At 47.9% G+C, this 18,609-nt stretch overlaps 2 protein-coding genes across 10 annotated transcripts in view; one reads left to right on the forward strand and one right to left on the reverse strand.

Moving 5' to 3' along the window:
• Positions 1-651: 651 nt before the first annotated feature.
• Positions 652-16,628, reverse strand: LOC308554669 (zinc-alpha-2-glycoprotein-like). Of its 8 annotated transcripts, none has more exons than XM_081132039.1 (6): positions 16,579-16,628; positions 16,233-16,355; positions 6,360-6,481; positions 4,219-4,476; positions 2,503-2,775; positions 652-1,864 (listed from the first exon to the last, which is right to left on the reverse strand). In XM_081132039.1, the coding sequence occupies exons 3-6, from the start codon at positions 6,433-6,435 to the stop codon at positions 1,578-1,580; spliced, it is 894 nt and encodes a 297-aa protein (XP_080988165.1). In that variant the 5' UTR covers positions 6,436-6,481; positions 16,233-16,355; positions 16,579-16,628; the 3' UTR covers positions 652-1,577. The 8 variants fall into 8 exon arrangements, with proteins under 8 accessions (XP_080988165.1, XP_080988161.1, XP_080988162.1 ...); XM_081132035.1 differs by having other exon boundaries at positions 6,360-6,658; XM_081132036.1 differs by lacking the exons at positions 16,233-16,355; positions 16,579-16,628 and adding an exon at positions 16,038-16,169.
• Positions 16,466-18,609, forward strand: part of GJC3 (gap junction protein gamma 3) — a 38,947-nt gene continuing 36,803 nt past the window's right edge. Inside the window, exon 1 of one of the 2 annotated variants that reach the window (XM_081132040.1) lies at positions 16,466-16,556. The gene's annotated coding sequence lies outside the window, so the exon portion shown is untranslated. The remainder of the gene's footprint in view (positions 16,557-18,609) is intronic. The other variant, XM_081132041.1, reaches the window with a different exon arrangement.

An 18,609-nucleotide genomic window follows, 5' to 3' on the forward strand; every position in this document is an offset into this window, starting at 1 on the left:
ATTCTGGTTCATTTCTTTATTACCTAAACATCTATCTCAGTGTCTTATAACTGAGAGACATTCAATAAACATTTATTGAATAAACAAATGGGTGGATGTATTCACCAAAACTTTAATAGTGAGCAATGGAAAAAAGTCTGAATTGGGATCCAGAAATTGGCAAATTTGATTTCTGGGTCTTTCCTATCTTTTTCCACCCACCTCTACCCAGCTTTAATTTCTTCAGTTTTATTTACCTTCCCTTTCATTTGAGAAGGAACAAAAGAGTGGATCTGTTATGGGTGGTCTTGGATTGCTTGAGACATCCTTAGAGAGTATAGGGATTGACTTTATTTAAATTTCTTTTTTGAAATTTTCCTTGATATTTTTTTCTGAAAGAAGTCTCAGCATGAAAAGAGTACATATTGGAATTGGTGATCATGGCAGTGGTCATGGGAGGAGAAGATGAGATTTGAGCTGGACCTTGACAATGGGATATTGTTTCAATAAGCAGAATTGAGGTAAATTCCATTCAGGAAGGGGCTGTACCTACCTTATTTTACTGGATCTCCAGTGCTTATTGGTGTACCAAGCATAAAACAGATACTCAATATACAATTCTTCAAGGAGTCCATCAATAATTGAGCAAAGGAAATAGAAACACTATATATGTCTCATGAACAGTAAGGTTTATTGAGCTTAAACAGCAAGTTCTAGCAGGAAACAAGGTAAATTTTAAAAAATTTATTGATTTGAGAGAGAAACATTGGTTTATTGTTCCACTTATTTATGCATTCATTGGTTGATTCTTGTATGTGCCCTGGCCAGGTACTTAAACCTGTGCATAGTAGTAGGTGGCTCAGTTAAAAACAAAACACGACTCAGTTAAAAAAACAAAACAAAATAAAATAAAATGAATTTGGTAGGAGTCCAAGAACATTAGGCTGAGTCTTGCTTCCCTGGGAGTGCATTCTGGAGGGATGAAGCCTCTCAAATAACATATAGTTGCGTGTGGGCCCCAAGGGTAGCTGGAGTGGAGGGCAGTCTCACAAGGGGCAAGGAAATGCTGGGGAAACTGCGGTAACAGATTGTATTAAAGAGGTTGCAGAGTTCTATGACCGTACAACCGGAGGGAATATCAGCAGTGGGCACCTGAACAATGCTCAAGTACCTGGTGGTCATGCCACACTACACTGGGGGTCCCAGGTCAAGATGTCCAGTAAACATTGCTTCCAGCAAATACCAAGAATTTCAGATGATTCAAATGATTGGGGGCAGGATGAATGATAACGTTTGCTGACATCTCTACAGTATTTGACCGTTTAATAATCTGGTTTATTTTGTGTATTGGCTAGTTAATTAATGTGATTAGATTTCACAGATTAGATATCAGGTTCTGAGGGGAAATGTAGCAGTGAGTCAGTTCAGTGCCCAGCATTCAAGTCCTGTGTCTCCAAATTCACCACCTGTCTACCCCCTTCACTGCTTCTCTGGGCCTCACTGATGGCGATGACAGTCATTCTAGAGCTCATCTCTCTCATGTCCGGATCAAAGGGTGCCTATTGGTCTCTAGACCTTGAGGAGCCTTTAGCCCCCAATTACTGACTGTCATTCCATGTGACATTGAGTGGCTGGGCCAGGCTGCTGTGCTGCACATGGCAGGAGTAAGGGCCTCTGTCCAAAAAGAGGGTTTTAACTATCACCCAGGACTGGTAAGTGCCATTTTCACTGAGAGGACTCTCTCCCCATGACTCAGTCTCCACTGCTTTGCCTGCTCGAGTCCAGTACATACTGATTGGTCGTGGGTAGAAGTTGTAGGCCACGCACTTGAGGATCCTGATGAGTCCTAGGTTCCTGTGGGTGGTGATTGACACAGAGGGAGGATCTGGAAAGAGAGACAGCATGGAGGGTGAGGGTCTGAAAGAGACATTTCCCTGATCACGTCTCAGGGATAAGCAGACCTCTCAGCTTTCTCCCTGACTCCTTAGGGGAACTTCTGGAAGATTAGGGAAGCTGAGGCTTTCCATGAGCCTTCCCTATTGGATAATGAAATGTCCATGGCTACTTTCTTGCCTCCCAGCACCCCCTGCCCACCCACTGTATATTGACTTCTAATAGCAAGAAATGTGAATGCCTCATGCATTGTTTTGTTTTTTCCAAAACCTCTCAGTGGGCTTTGTGGCTCCTGCCTCCCTGAGTCTGAGCCCCATCCCTTAGTTCTGCCTGCTGCTCTGTCATTGAGACCCTTCCCTCCTCCTTCCCACAAGAACTTCTTTCTGATTAATTCTTAAACCAAGGTCTCAGCTTATGTCAATCAATCCTGCTCACACTTACTCATCTTCATCCTTCCTGGGCAGACATTTTACACACCTGCCTTCTCCCCACAGCCAAGCCAGGAGGCATATCAGAGACAGAAATGACTAGAGGATTTGCCTGAAATGTTGCTCTGAGGTCCCAGGCTGGGGTCACCTTGGTCTTTCTCAGCTCAGTGCGGGGTAGCAGGACATAGGGAGCAGTGGGTACCTTGGCGGTCCAGGATTTCCCTGCTGTATTGCAGGTAGTGCTGTAGCATCTTGGGGCACTGGTTTTCCAGGTAGTCTTTGGCTGCTTGCACAGAGCCTTCTGTCTCCCACTTCACCTTAGTGTTCACAGCTTCTGGTTGCAGGGGGATCCAGGCTGGGATTTCTGTGTTGAACTTGATGTAGTCCCGTCTATCATAGGCATACCTCCAGAATGCTCCACAGTAGCTGTTATTCCGAAGCTCACAACCGAATCTTCCCTTAAAGGTGTGATTTCCTGCATCCACCCGAAGCCCCAGAAATCAGTCAGCCTAGTGTCAACTTCATCTTAATAACTCTTATTCCTACATAGTTTGCAACCCAATAGGAAGAAAGGGGTTTTTGTTTTGTTTTAAATGTGTACTATAGCAATACACATACTTAAAAAAAAAGTTTTTCTTGATTTCAGAGAGAGGAAGGGAGAGGGAGAGAGAGATAGAAACATTAATGATGAAACTCATTGATCAGCTGTCTCCTGCACTCCCCCTACTGGGGGTTCGAGCCCACAACTGGGGCATGTGCCCTGACAGGGAATCCAATGGTGACCCCCTGGTTCATAGATCGATGCTCAATCACTGAGCCACACTTGCTGGGCAAGGGTTTTGAAATCTAAACATGTAACCCCTTCTATCTTGGCAAATGGCTTATTAGCCAGATATAGAGCAGACAGAAAATGGAAAACTTAGTATGTTTTGGTGTTTTAGGCCAGTCTGAGGTGAGATGCATTCTTCCCAGCCAGGGGATTTCACAGAGCTACAGACTGTGGATGGATCTTCTAGCCCCTTGCAGCACCTCTTTAAACTTTGGATATATTGTGAGGGTTAGGAACTGGACACAAGCACACAGAAGTGCATTGACAAGTTAAACAGAAATTATTTATAGTTTAAAATAGATTATGCAATTTGTCCTTTTTTCCAGTTATATGCAAAGTTGATGTCTTCAGTTGGGTCAGTATGATTTTATCAGTTCTCTCTTTTCAGGTTTTTGATATCTTCAGACAAACCTTTAATGCCCACCTTCCTTCCCAATTAGCAACAACTCTTGGAAAATGGCATTTGCAGGAAGGGAGTTACAACCTCTTCATTCTATTTTAGCAAGTATTACTGGCTCTCCTAGGTGATGGGACTCTAGGGAAGATCAAGACAGTCTGTGTTCTATCTTTCATGGAATTCACCTAGGTAAGTCCTACCTCATGAAGGCAGGACTCAATGATCCATTTTTTGCAGGTTCAGACCAGTTAATTAAGAACACTGACTGTGAAACAGCTAGTGACTGGCAGAGCCAGCACCTGAACCCTGGTCAGAATGACCCAAGGTTAACTCACTCCCCACCCAACATCCCTGGGTGGGGGTGAGCCTGACACCTTCTGAAGTGGGATTCAGCTCAGATGGATGGGAGATGTGCAACTGAGAGGTCAGATGTGCCTTGATAAGGGCTGACACTGACATCACTTCCCGGGAGAGTTGAGGCCTGAAAGTAAGGATATGGGAAGTGGTGGGAAAGGAAGAAAAGCAGCTGTGATGTGGGGGAAGGGGGTGCAGAAATATCTGTATAATTGCATTTGTTCTTCCACTCTATTTAGGTAAAAAGTATTTCCATTTTGCAGAACCCTTTCCACTCTCAAATGCAGGCTGCCTCTTGTGCGAAGACCCTCCACCCCAGCAATCCATAGCCCACTGACCTCTGTCCCTGTAATAGTGCATGACGTCTTTTAGGGTCTCCATGAAGATGTCCTCTCTGGCCTGCTGCAGTTGACTTTCATTCTCCCAGTCCACCATCCCATCCACCTGTTCCCACAGGCCGAGGGGCTCAGCCATTCTGCTTTCACTATCGTAGTGGAGAAAGGCCTGGTCATTGAGGTAGCCAGTGGCCTGAAAACTAGGGATGCCCTCCTTGGGTCTGGAAACTCCAGTATAGACGAAGGTCAGAGAGTAAGGTCCTGCAAAAAAAGAGAAAATATTGAGCTGTGGGGTCCACACAGGGGAGTCCTAATGTGGGACAGGAGGACCAGGAAGGGAGACCTGGTCACTGGGCTTCTTCCTCTCGAGCTATCTCCACCTGCTGTCAGCCAGGTACTACTGGAAACTCACTTGAGAGTACAGGCTCTACTTCTATTCTGGGGATAATATTCAGAAACCATTTTATGTTTTCACTACATTGTTTCCTCTCTAGGCACATCAAAAGATATTTCTCAGCCTTCTTGTAGGTATATTGGGCCCATGACAGAGTTCTGTTAAAAGAGAATGTGAAGGAAAGTGATTTCTTTCTTTTGGTTGTAGACCCTGCAAGCCAATTAGAAACCTCTGTCTCTCTTCTATTTAGGTGATGACTGTGGAGGCCACATGATGAAACAGAAGAGACCTAAGGTGCAAACCGCTTCAATCCCATTGAGGACAGAAAAGTTACCTGATCTGTATTCTTTTTACATGAGCAAGAAATAAACATTTGCTAGGTTAAACCACTAAAAACTGTCTTTGTTACTGGAGCATAGCCTAGTTGAACCTGACAAACACATACAGTTAGAAAGTGTAGGAAGGAGAATTGACTAGAAACCTGAGAAGATGACCCAGAATGGATCAGCATAAGGTAAGAACAGGATGGAGCTCAAATGCAAGGCCATCCCTGTATTTTGGTATGAGGCAGGGACTGGGAGAGGGGCAGGACATTTTTATAATTAATTTGATAATGAATTCATAATATAATTCATGAATTAGTAACACTCTCAAGGGTGTTACTAATGTTGGAGTCATATGGCAGATTCTTCATTCCAGGACTGAAGTTTTTCTCACTAATTAGTTTCTAAATGTGATTACCATTTTACTCAGAGATGTCGAATAAAGAATACCCCACATAATGTGGGTGGGCCTCCTCTAATCAGTTGAAGGCCACAAGAGAAGAGACTTAGGTCTCCAAAGGAAAAAGGAACTCTGCCTCCAGATTGCCGCTGGATCCAAGACTGCAACATCATCTCTTCTCTGGGTCTCCAGTGTGCTCACCAACTTTGCAGATTTCAGACTTCCCAGTCCCCACAATGGAGTAAGCCACACCCTTAAAATAAATCTCTCTTTCTGTGATATGCATGCCATTCATTCTGTTTCTCTTGAGAGCCCTGACAAAATTGGATTATGGTGTAGGATGTGATTAACAATCTCAATATGACCAATTGTTATAAAACACATATTCTGACAGTTTGTAAATGTAACAAATTCTAAATTTACACAGCTTAGCTTACATTTCTTCATCCTGAAATTCTGTATGCCAAAAAACCCCTTATTACTCTGTTGTAAAATGGACTCTGGTTCTGCCCAACCTCTAGCTGGCTTCTTTCCCCGTCACTAGCTTTCCAGGCTCACTGTCGGAGTGTCTCACTGTGGAGTGAGGAAATGGGTCTTTCTAGAAGCATCCCCCACTTAATATGCGTTTACAAGTGCTCTTTGGAGTTTCTGCCTTTCTCCCTGAGAGTCAGACAGGTACATGCCGTCATTGGAAGGAGAGAGGAACAAAAAGTCCCCCCGTGTGGCCCCTGCTCTGTCCTAGCTATCTGACCCGGGACAGGGCACTTCACTTGTCTGGGTCTTAGTTTTGTTCATTTGCCTACTAAGAATTTTAGATTCTAATTATTTAAGGTCTTACTTAGCATGAGTCCAGAGGCTCCCTAAATGCCTCTGGAAGTGTGTGAGCTGAGTTAGCTGAGCCTTGAACACCCACTCCTACTGTACAGTAGGAACCCCGGCTTTACCTGGGGCCCTCCCCAGCCCATCTCTCTCATTCATTACCTCCCCTCCACTCTTCTTCATACCCAGCCCTTGGTTCCCAACTCACCATCTTGAGTCTCCTGGGGGACTGCAGGACCCAGAACAAGCATTAGGGACAGCAGGACAGGCACCACTGTGCTCATTGTGTCTGAGTGGAAGGTCCTGGACTTCCCGAGGTCCTGGTGCAGACTACTTGGAGAGACAACCAGTTATAATTTTAGGAATGGCTGGGATTTGAGCCCTGCCCAGTTGAGGCGAATGCACAGGCCAATGAGAGTGCCGGGCTGGGCTCCTCACTGCCTGTAAGGAAACAGGACACACAGGCCAGGCTGGGCGGATGTTTTCCTCAGGGAGTCCAGGGATGGCCTGCCAATGGAGAAGTGAGACAGATGATCTGAGACTGGGACTTTTCATGGGCCCATACTGTGGCATCTGTTTCCCTGTGGGCAGCAGCATGTGATTATAGGACTAGTTCCGTGGTGTGATTTGCCTGTGCTTCTCCTGCCTAATTCTGATCTGGGTATTTCAGTCTCTCCACTGGTTCTAGAACAAACCAGTAAATAAATGTATTTTCTGCTTAAAGTCAGAATAGGAATGTTTCAGCAACTAATGATGTGACTGCTACCAGAATTGGAAAAGGATTCTTTTTAAGCAAGTCATTCATGGAAATGGAGGAAGGGCAACCAATCTTGGTTGTGGGGCCAACTGAGGCCGAAGGCAGTGAAAATACAGATATCTTGGGCATGTTTTTGCATGCCCTGATAAGCAGTGGAGGGTCAAACAGTTGACTGAGTCATCTCTTTTGGTCAACTAGAATAAAATGCTCAGCGAAGGCAAAATATTAGGTGCCAAGTAGCTTGAGAAATTCAAAGACAAAATCTGATGATTGAGTCCATAGGGCTGGAAAGCTTAAAGAAAAAGAGAATTAACTCAGAAGCAGAAAGTATTGATTCAAAGCACAATCTGAAAATCAGGTGATTTCTATGATAGTGCAGAAAAAATTCTTTTTGGCTTTTCTAGTTTTAAGGATGAAACAGACAAAAACCTAATAGTGCCTAATGATTTAAACTTAAGAACAAAAAATAAGTTTTCATAACAATTACAAAAGCCTAAAAAGTCCAATAGCCAAGTGTGATCAAGACATTGCTACAAATCTTGTATGGTTGCTACGAACAGTGGGTGACAAGAGCTCCATGAGAGAAGGAAGTCAAGTGTGGCATGGCGTCAGGAAAGGCTTCACGAGAGACGTGGTTGAGCAGGATATCCCACAGGGATAGAGTTTCTGCTGGCAGCAGGGGCAAATTTTATAAGGACATGATGGTGTTGGTCATGTTCACTTGTCTAAGTACAAGTGACTTTAAAATAGCATTGTACTTAGCCCAGTGCCTGGCAGAAAGGAGACAATTAGTAAACGCTTATAAAAGTAGATGAACGGATAAAGGAGCAAAGATGAAAAAGAGATGATACCAGACCTACCTGAGGGCCACTGAGGACAATTTGGTGGAAATAGAGGTTAGGAAGAAGGTTGAAAAGTAGGCAAGGTGGAATGATAAAATAAAAAACAAGGCTGGGGGTAGAATCTGCAGGTCCCTCATTAAGTGAGCATCCAGTGCCTTCCAATGAACAGGACACATCTCAGTATTGTGCCTTCTCTGTACACACCATCCTTCTAGGTCAATAGTTTTTAGTCTTCTGTGCATCTACTCCCTTGACAGTTATTCTCAAGATAAATTTTATTTAAAAAATTTTGGAAATTATTTATTCATTTATTTTCTTTCAAGATGCTTTTAAATGCATAAATTAAAACATGCAGGATACAGAGAAAGCATGTTACATGGAAATGCAAGTTTTTTTCACACACCCTTGTGGGCCAAAGGCTGTTGGCAGCCCCCCCCCCCCCAAACAGAGCAACATGCTATTTCAAAGTCACTGTGGAATTGTTAAGAAGGAGACAACTTGTGGCAATGAGGCCCTCCTGGGGTGGGGAATCGGAAATTGTAGTTGTAGTTGGTCCTGCCTGCAGAGGAATATGTTGGTTGTTTTAGTTGGGCGGGCAGAAGGTGACTGTGAATGGATGCACATTTCTGGACCTCTGCATCTGCCCTGATGTGACCAGTCAGTTGATGATTATGACCTGATTCCAAATTTAGGTTGCTTCCCTGCCAGGGCCTTGTGACCCTCCACTCTCAGCTGCCTCACACCCTCCTGGTCAGCAATAATCTTTCCACCTCTTCTTAAGCTTTCTGAGCCTTTCAGTCCTCTGAAATCCAAATTCCTCAAGAAGTTTCTCTGGGTGTGTGAGTGCCTCTGCTCTCTCTTCCTTTCCCCCACATTTGGCCAGGACTCAGAATTTCTGAGGTTTCCTCCCTCTCGTCCAGTAGGGCCCCATCACTCCTGACACAGATGGGGTGCGAACTCACACTCCAATTTGCTTTGGTCCTGGCCTGTTAGGTGGACACTGAGTTTTCTCATGGATCTGAGGTTTTTCTCCTGCCACGTGTTTTATTTATTTTTTCAATATGTCATAATGTTTTTAATATCAATTGTTACGTTGTTACTTCTTGACTATTTAAATTTCGCTCCTGGTCCTCCTGATGTTAAGCTGTGACATTATTTTGAGCCAGAGGAGGGGAATGTGGATTTCACATAAACTAAAGAAGCTATTTCTGAGCTTTGATTTTGAAATCAGATTGAAGTATCAAAATAAAAAAGTATAGTACTTAAATTTAGGCTTTCAAGAAAGATAAGAGTCAGCTCAGCACCCTGAAGGATGGGAATGATTTTCTTTAGAAGCTCAGCATGGAGGGTTGAATTTGGAGTAATCCAGAGCAGGATGTGATTAATGTCCTAAATGTGATCAATGGGTATAAAAGTAACATAAAACACATATTCTAACACTTTGTAAATGTGACCAATTCTAAACTTGTATAGGTTAGCTTACATTTACTCACACTGAAATTTTGTGTGGAGAATAAAAAAAGCCTCATTCCCAGCCATAGAATTGACCTTGGTTCTTCCCCAGCTCCCCATGGGCTACTTTCCCAGTCACTTGCCATCCAGGCCCACTGTTGTATTCAATGGAGAGAAGGAGTTTCCTTCCGGAATCATCCCTCTAGTTCACCTGCCTTCACATCTGCCCCTTGGGGTTGCTGTCTCTCTCCCTGAGAGTCAGACAGGTACATCCAGCCATTAGAAGGGGGGAAGGAGCAAAATGTTCCACCTGTGTGGCTCCAGCTCTGCCCCTTTGCAGCTCTGGGCCATGATTTTGTTCACGTGTATACTAAGATTTTTAAAATAATGATTCTTTAAGGTCTGATTTTGCATGAGTCCAGAGGCTCCCTGAATGCTTCTCGAAGAATGTGAGCTGAGTTAGTTGAGAGCCTCGAACAAACACCCATTCCTACTGTGCCCTGAATTCCAGCTTCACCAGGGGCCCTTCTCCCATTCATCATTCTTCTCCATGCCCAACACTCGCTTCCACACTTGGTGGCGTGGGTCTCCAGGGGCCTTCAGGCCTCAGAAGGAGCAGCAGGGACAGCAGGACAGGCACCACTGTGCTCATGGTTCCTGGCTGGAAGGCTCTGGACTTCCTTAAGCCCAGGAGCTTAGAGCAGGCTACTTGGGGATAGAGCCAGGTGTCATTTTGGGAATGTCTGGGCTCTGAGCCCAGGCCAGGTGAGGCAAATGCACAGGCCAGTGAGAGTGCCAGATGGGCTCCTCTCCTGACAGTGAGAAACCAGGATATGCAGGGCAGCCTGGGCGGATGTTGTGTTCAATGAGTCTGCAGAAGGCCTGCCAGGGGAGAGCCGAGCCAGGCGATCTGGGGACTGGGACCTTGTCATTGCTCCACGCTGTGGCATTCCTTGCTTCTGTTGGCAGCAGCATGTGAATACGGGACTAGTTCCAGGGTGTGATTTTCCTCTTCTCCTGCCTAATTCTGATCTGGGTTTTCCAGTCTCTCCACTGATTCTAGAATTAAGTCAATTTGTTTTCTGCTTAAAGTCAGAATAGGAATCTGTTTCAGCAGCAGATTTAGTGATGTGACTGCTACCAAAGTTGGGAAATAATTGTTTTTAAGCAATAGTGGCTCAGGAAAATGTAAGGATGGGCACCAGGCTGGGATATGGGGCCATATTGGGGCTGAAGGCAGTGAACATACAGATATCTTAAGAGGTGTTTACAGGCCTTGATATGGTATGGAGGGTCAAACAGCTGAATTACTTATGTCTTTTTGTCAACTAAAACATAATGCTTGTTGAAGGCAGAATTTCAATTCCCAAGAGGCTGCTAACATAGGAGGGTGTGAAGGACTTAAGAATTCAAGGACCACATCTGGGATGGTTGAGTCTATAAATGCTGGAAAGATTAAAGAAAAAGACAATAAACTCAAAAGCAGAAATTATTGATTCAAAGCACAGTCTGAAAACAAGGCAATTTCTATGAAAGTGCAGAAAGAATATTTTGTCTCTTCTAGTTGCAAAGACAAAACTGATGAAACTTAACAATGCCTAATAATTACAAACTAAGAACAAAAAATGTTTCATAAGTTAATCACAAAAGGCTAAACAGCTTAATAACCAAGTGCAATCAAGACCTTTCTATAAATCTTGTAATTAGTATTAAAGGTGGGTGTCAACAGGAGCTTCGTTAGAGAAGGAAGTCCAGTGTGAAGTGGCACTGGGAAAGGCTTCAGGAGAGATGTGGTTGACCAGGATATTGAACAGGGATAGAATTTCTGTTGTCACCTAGGGGCAAATTTTATAAGAACAGGAATGATGTGTGTTATGTTCATTTCTCTGTCCTTAATACTCATCCCAGTTACTGGCAGAAAAAAGACAATGAATAAACACCAAAATGGATCTATGGCCCTGGCCTGTGCGGCTCAGTTGGCTGGAGGTCAACCCCAGCACTGATGGGTTTCTGGCTTGATTCCTGGTCACAGCACATTCTCTGGTTTGATCCCTGGTGGGGGTGCATAGGGTAGTCAACTAATTTATGTTTCTCTCTCACATCGATGTTTCTCTTTTTCTCTTTTCCTCTCCCTTCCTCTCTCTCTCAAATCAATAAGAACATATAAATAAAAACTAGTTCAATGGATAAACGAGCAAAGACCAAAAGGCACTGCGCCAGACCTATCTGAGAACCACTGAGATCAATTTAGTGGAAACAGAGTTCAGGAAAAAGATTGAGGGGTTGGCAGGTGCAGTGATATTCAAAAGGGATATTGAAATTTTTTTTTTTTTAATATATCTTTGTTGATTTCAAAGAGACGAAAGGAGAGGGAGAGGGAGAGACATAAACATCAAAGATGAGAGTCATTGATCGGCTGCCTAGCCCACAACCCGGGCATGTGCCCTGACCGGGAATCGAGCCCCGATCACCTGGATCCTAGGTCAACACTCAACCGCTGAGCCACACCCGGCTGGATGAAGGGAAATTCTTGAGGCTTCTTTACCCAATGAACATCAAATGTCTTCCAATGAAAAAGGCACATTTCACTATCGTGCCTTCTTCTTGACAGCCTGTGTTCTCTGCATATCCTATCTATCTAGTTCAGCAGTCCTTAGCCTTTGATGCCATCTACTCTCTTGCCAAGAGAAAATTTTTATTTATTCTTAGTTTTTAGAAATTGTTTGTTCATTTACTTCTTTCAAGATAATTTTTCATGCGTTATATAAAACATTGAATTATGAAAAAGTCATTTATATGAAAACAGGTCTTTCCATACACCCTAGGGGCTAATGTGCTATTTGTAGAGGGTTCCTCTGATACAGAGCCACATGCTCTATCCTAAATTGATTGAGGAATTGTTAAGAAGGAGATAGTTTGTGGCAAGGGGGCCCTTCTGGTGTAGGCATCCTGAAATTTCACTTGAAATTAGTCCTGCCTGCAGAGGAAGCTGTTGGTGATCTTTGTTGGATGGGCAAGGCATGACCTTGGAAGGACACCTTTATCTTCCCTGATGTGACCAGTTTATGCCTGTAGCCAAGCCCCACCCTCAGGTCATCTGCATTCTGTGACTCTCTTTTCTCAGCTCTCTCACACCCTCCTGGTCAGGAGCAATTTTTCTACCTCTTCTCCGAGCCTCTCACTCCTCCTTTGAAATCTGAATCGCTCCAGGAAGTTTCTCTGGGGTTGTGCCTCTTTGCCCTTTCCTTTTCTCTGACCTCTGGAGTGGACTCAGGTTTTTTGAGGTATCTTGCCTTTCAACCACTTGGGCCCCATCACTCCTGTCACAGGTGTGGTAGGATCTCATGTTCCAATCTGCCTTGGCCCTGGCATGTTCATATGGACTTTGGGTTTCCTCATTGATCTGAGATTTTTCTCATGTCACGTGTTTAAAAAATTTCCCCCCCCAAAGTGTCATACTTTTTAATTTATTTATCACCACATTTCTCCCTCTAGAGTATTTGTATTTTGTTCCTTGCAGTCTTCCTAATGTTCAAACAGGACGTTATTTTGCCCCAGGGGAGGGGAATGTGGATTTCACATAAACTTAAGAGTCAGCTCAGAATTTTGAAGACTGGGAATGATTTCCTTAAGTAGCTGTGTTTAGAGGGGGCTCTGGAATGGTATGGAATGTGAGGGTTAGGATGAAAGGTGTAGGAATGTCTTGTCACATAGGAAGGAAAAATTGTCATAGGCTATTAAGGGTTAAAAAGAGATGTGAGAGTTCTGCTCTGTTTTGAGAGTAAACCTGTGAGAAAAACAAAGTTATGTGAAAAGTATCCTCACAGGGTGAGCTGAGCTGATCATAAATTCCTGAGTGGGAATGATAGGTAGTCATGCCCCGTTTCTTAGTTATAGGTGTTTTTAAAAAATGTTCTTAAAAATTTTTTTTAAAAAATATATTTATTTCAGAGAGAGGAAGGGAGAGGGAGAAACATCAATGAGCCATTGATCAGCTGCCTCCTGCAAGCCCCCTGCTGGGGATCGAGCCCGTAACCCGGGCATGTGCCCTCATGGGGAATCAAACCTCAATCTCCTGGATCATAGGCCGATGCTCAACCACTAAGCCACACCGGCTGGGCTTAGTTATAGGTTTTAAGCCAGCCTTTAATTGTTCTTGTGCATCCAGGTGAACACACCTTTGAAATATCAGAAGTAATACCTCTCAAAAGGGGGAATGAACCCTCAAGAGAGGTTAACACACAAACTTGTTAACCATTTTGTAATCCTGTTACTGAACGGGAACTGGGCCTGAAGCAGGTCTGCCTTGGGCTGGCTGGTAACATGTGGGTTCTTGACTTCGTGCAGGACAGACTTCACAACATAAGTCCAGGTGATTTTGAGAGTATGTTTATTAAAGCTGGGGACAGTAAAACAAAGGAAAGGCTTAAGATAAAAGAAGCAACAGGAGAGAGCCTAGGTGGAGCTGCTTTGGCTCACTGAGAAATAGAAGTCACAGTAAAAGAGGTGAGCCAAGGCAGGGCTGCCGTTAGCTTACTGGAAAGTCAGAGAGAAAGGGGGCCTTGGAGACAGGTTCAAGCGCTAAGCCCAGGATGAGCTGCTGCTGCCTGCTGCTTCTCTGGCTTCAAGTCTCATGGGAACCTTTAGAGTTCAGGAGAAAAAGAATAGAGATACAAGGTGTGGGCATGCTCTGGCGAGAGAGTGCCATGGGTCCTTTGTCTTGAGGCTTCTTATCTTTCTTTGGCTGGTGGGGATCCTAGGGGAGGTCTTAGAGAAAGGTCTTAACAGAATATTCATTAGTTTTCCAGGCATGTCCTTCAATATGCTGATTCATCAAAATGTATGTATAGAGGGGTCAGGGTTATTTTCTGGTTAGTTTTATTTTCAAAGAGCGTCATTGAAGAGGGACTGGGACTGAGGCCGGTCTGTTCCGGGATGATCTGGAATATGTAAATCATTTGCTCCTAAGTGTCCTTGGTTTGGGAAGATAAAACCTTGTGATTCATTAGCTGGCTGTAAACTGCTCAAATTGTTTGGCCTTAATTACTTTGTCTCAATTTCCTTTATTCCACTTGTCAATGAATTTTCCTAGCTTCTATCCCGCCTCAATCCAATCCTTGCCTTGCTCTCTCTCCCTCATGTAATAATGTTCCTTACCTTTCCTCCTTAATTTCAAATGCATAAAAGAAGCTGCAAAACTGTTATTTTGGGGAGCGTTTGAGGTCTTGCTTCTTGGCATATGTCCTCAGATTGGCTCAAATAAACTTGCCTAAGAATTCTCTACAAGTTTGGCTGTTTCTTACGTTGTCATTTACTTGCCATAGTCAGCAGGATTGTGAAGCAGCCCACGCAGGTCCACCTTGTGGACCTGGACCCTGTGCTAAGTACAGAGCAAGGGAACATTGTGTCCCACCAGCTTCCCAATTTGCATTGGAGGAACTTGAGTTTTTTTTCAAAATTCTGGGCCTCCTCTGAGGTCCCTGGCAGCCCGAGTCCAAAACTCCCGTCTAGGTATGAGCAGTGGCAGAAGCAGGAACTTGGCAACCCACGAGGGGCAGGAACGCAGAAACTTGGCAACCGACCAAGCACAAAGCACCGGTGTACCTGGCTCCGGGAACAGCAGAAAGAACACGGAAAGCACAAACAAGACCGAACTCCTCCCCCAGCCCCCCCGCCCCCCAAGCCCTATGAAAAACAGTCTCTTCCTCCTCCCCGGCGGAGACTGCCCCGGAGCCTCACCCCACCTGCACCCAGGTGGTTTTCAATAAACTTGTTTTTAACTCTCCACAAGCCTCGTACGTCTCTCCCTCAGCAAGTCCACCCCTAACATTTTGGTGCCGAAACCTGGGAGATACCAGGAGGCCAGATCCCCCACTTAGTGGGCTGTGACCCCCTGTGGGGTCTCCCGAACTAGCCAGGGGAGAACATGGGGCTGGGCCTCGCTCCCCTTCCTCGCTGGGCCCCGCACCGCCCTCCTTTCCAGCCCCCTCCCTGCCTCCGAAGGGGGGGCCTCCTTCCAACTCCCTCGCGTCTCCCGCGCCCGCGATTCACCTGGTCTGGAGCCGAGGGGACCCGCCGTGGCGGGCGGGAGGACCCTGGGACACGACGTGAGGCGGGGTGTCCTGTCCACGCCGCCCGTCCTCTCCCCGACGTCTCCTTTTCCACCGGGGGACGCCGGGGACAGTGGAAGAAGCTCCCCGCTCGCGGGGACAGCGGCGCCCCCGCGCCCCGCCCCCGCGCGCCGGGCACGTCCCGGCCTCCGCTCCCCGCGCGCCGGGCACGTCCCGGCCTCCGCTCCCAGAGCCGCGCCTCCCGGCGGCCTCCCCGCGACCCCGGCCGCCGGGGCCTCTCGCGAGACGCTCGGCCGGCGCTGCGGGGCCGCGACCCGAGGTACCCCGTGACTCACGCGGGCCCCCAAACGGGACGTTGGGTTTCGGCAGCCTCCGCGGTCTGACACTTTGGTCGCCGCCGCGGAAAAGGCCCGGGGTTCCCACGTCCAGGTGCTCCCCCGCCTCCGTTCCCGCCGCTCTCTCCGCCTCCGCTGCGTCGGCCCCGCTCCTCCTTCTCCCCTCGGGTCCCACCCTCCCGAGGCTGCTTCCCCGAATCCCTCCGACCTCGCCCCACCTCCGTGTGGACCCCCCCTCCGCAGGCACCCTCAGCACCGGCTCCGGGTCCTCTTTCCGCCCGGGACTCAGCCCCCCCCGTTTTCCCAGCCCCCTCACCCCCGTGGCTCCCCCCCCCCCGTTGCCCACTGGAGTTCGGGTCTCTACCCTGGGCGCGAGGCGGCGGGAGCCAGGGCACCACTCGCGCCCACGCTCCCGTCTCCCTTCCTCACCTCTCTCAACTCGAAAAGCGCCTCTGCGCGCCCCCTGTGACTCCGCCACCCGCACCCGGGGGCCCCAGCGTCGCGCTCAGCCCGGAGGCCTCCCCGCGTGGCCTCTGCACGTTCTGCCCTCTGCCCTTCTCCGAGGACAGGGAGCGGGTGCGCCCTAACGCTCGGGCCCACAGACCCCCCCCCCCCGGGACTCACCCTGGCCTTCAAGGTCCTTAACAATCGCGGCGAGGAACCGAGACCCCGAAAAGAGAGACGGCATCGGGCTAAACATCAAAGGCTTGCCGCCGCCACGCACAAGCCGCGGGGAGCTCAGGGGCCCTGCAGGGGGCGCAGAGCACTGGGCAGGGGGTGCAGCCTCGGCTCTCCAGGGGAGACTTCCCCCCTTCCCGCGGGGAGGCTGCACCCGACTCTCCCCCTCCAAGCATCCTTGGCCGGGCCGCTGGAGACTAGGGGTGCCCAGGCCCGACAGCCCCACGCCCATCACATCATCGGAGCCCCGGGCAACTTTGCCAGTGGCAGGTAAGCGCATTTCTTTTCTTACTGACGCGGGAGCGACGCGCTCTGCGGCTCCGGGATCTCACCGACCCGCCCGCGCCTCCCGGGTCTGGGTGGGTGGAGTCCCCGGCCTCGGCTCCACCCCCTTAGCGCCCCCTCTGACCTGCTGTGTGGACTAGACAGCTTTTGCACACCCCTTCCCCGCCCTCCCTCGCTGCCCAGCCCGTGTTAGGAAGAGCCATTCTATGGAAATTACACGCCCCGCTTCAAATCCCACCGCCAACAGGCCTCAGACTGCCCGCCACCCCCTCCCCTCCTTACAGACCCCCCTCCCTCTCTCTGCCTCGCTAGTGAACCCCGGCGTCTGGGACACTTCAACTCCCTCCATCGCCGCGCAGCACAGTCCCGTCCGCACCCTAAGTTTCCCTGCCGAGCCCAGTCCCCGATTCCACCAGGGGGACCACGGGGTTCAAAACCTACTGTAACCCGCTCACTTTCGCAAGGTCCCCTCCGACCTACTGACTCCCCCTATAACTCTCCCATTCTCCCCTCAGGAAGCCTCACGGCTCCTTTCGTCCAGCCCAGGATCTGAGACTCATTAGCCAGGCAGTTCTTCCTGTTCACTCCGCGGTCCCCCAAATCCACACACCCTCCTTTCCCTCACCCACCCTCCACCACACACTTCACGCTCTCGGTCTCAGGGAGCCTTCTTCGGGATCCCCTTACACCCTGACTCGCAAGATCTGTTCGCCTTCGCCTGGACAGACCCTGATTCCCCAGCCTCCCAACAGCTAACCTGGACGGCCCCCCCTGCAGGGCTTAGGGATAGTCCTCATTTCTTCCGCCAGGCCCTGGCCCACGACTTAGCTGATCTAGAGGTATCCCTCTCCCCTCTTCTCCAATATGTAGATGACCCCCTACTGTGCAGCCCCCCCCCCCCATCTCTCACCTCCACACAGTCAAAGCTCCTCGACTACTTGGCAGAGAAGGGCTACGAGGATCCCCAAGAAAAGCCCAAATATCCCAATCCCAAGTCAGTTACTGGGACTAACTCTCCCCACAAAAAAGAGAAAACTCTTATCGCCTCCCTCACCTCCCTCCATCCCAAGAGAGAGCTTCTTTCTTTCTTAGGACTGGTTGGATACTTCCACATATGGCTCCCCAACTTCGGCATCCTTGCTCGCCTCCTATACCAGGCTGCAAAAGAGGAACTCACCGAGCCCTTAGACCCAACAATAAACATCCAACACCACTTTAGGGCCTTACAACAGGGTCTCCTCTCTGCTCCTGCATTTACCCTCCCAGACCTCAACTGCCCCTTCAAATTATACGCTGATGAAAGGGTGTAGTGGTAGGACTGTTAGTGCAGGACTGTGGACCCAACATCCAAGCCTACCTCACCTGTCAAAACAACCTGATAACACGGCCAAGGGGTGGTCCACCTGTCTCAGAACCCTAGCTGCAGCAGCCCTTACTCACCAGAGAAAGCCAAAAATTAACTTTTGGGCAGCCCATCAGTCTACTCTCCCCACATCCTATCTGAGCTCCTCTCCTACAGAGCTCTACAAACTCTCTGCTTCCCAAACCCAGGAATTTCATTTACTCTTTATTGAATCTCCACATATCTCACTAGCAAGGAGCCCTCCCTTAAGTCCTGCCACCCTTCTACCTGTTCCCCAGGCCCAAGTGACTCACACATGCTATGAGATTCTTGACTTCAGAGTACCCTAGTTCCCAAATATCTCACAATACCCTATTCCAGACACCACACACACTTGGTTCATAGGTGGAAGCTCCTTCGCCCATGAGGGGAGGAACAGAGCTGGGTGCTCAATCCTCTGGTGTACCCAGGTCATCGAGTCAGGCCCGCTCCCCAGAGGAACTTCTTCCCAAAAGGCAGAGCTCATAGCTCTAACCTGAGACCTGACCCTAGCTTCTGGACTCTGAGCGAACATCTACACCGACTTCAAATATGCATTTCACATCATCCACTCGCATGCTGCGATTTGGGAAGAAAGAGGGTACCTCACCACAAAGGGCTCTCAAATCACAACGGGACCCTAATCTTAAAACTCCT

The sequence above is a fragment of the Miniopterus schreibersii genome, assembly GCF_964146895.1.
Source record: "Miniopterus schreibersii genome assembly, chromosome: 3".
NCBI classification, from domain to species: Eukaryota; Metazoa; Chordata; class Mammalia; order Chiroptera; family Miniopteridae; genus Miniopterus; species Miniopterus schreibersii.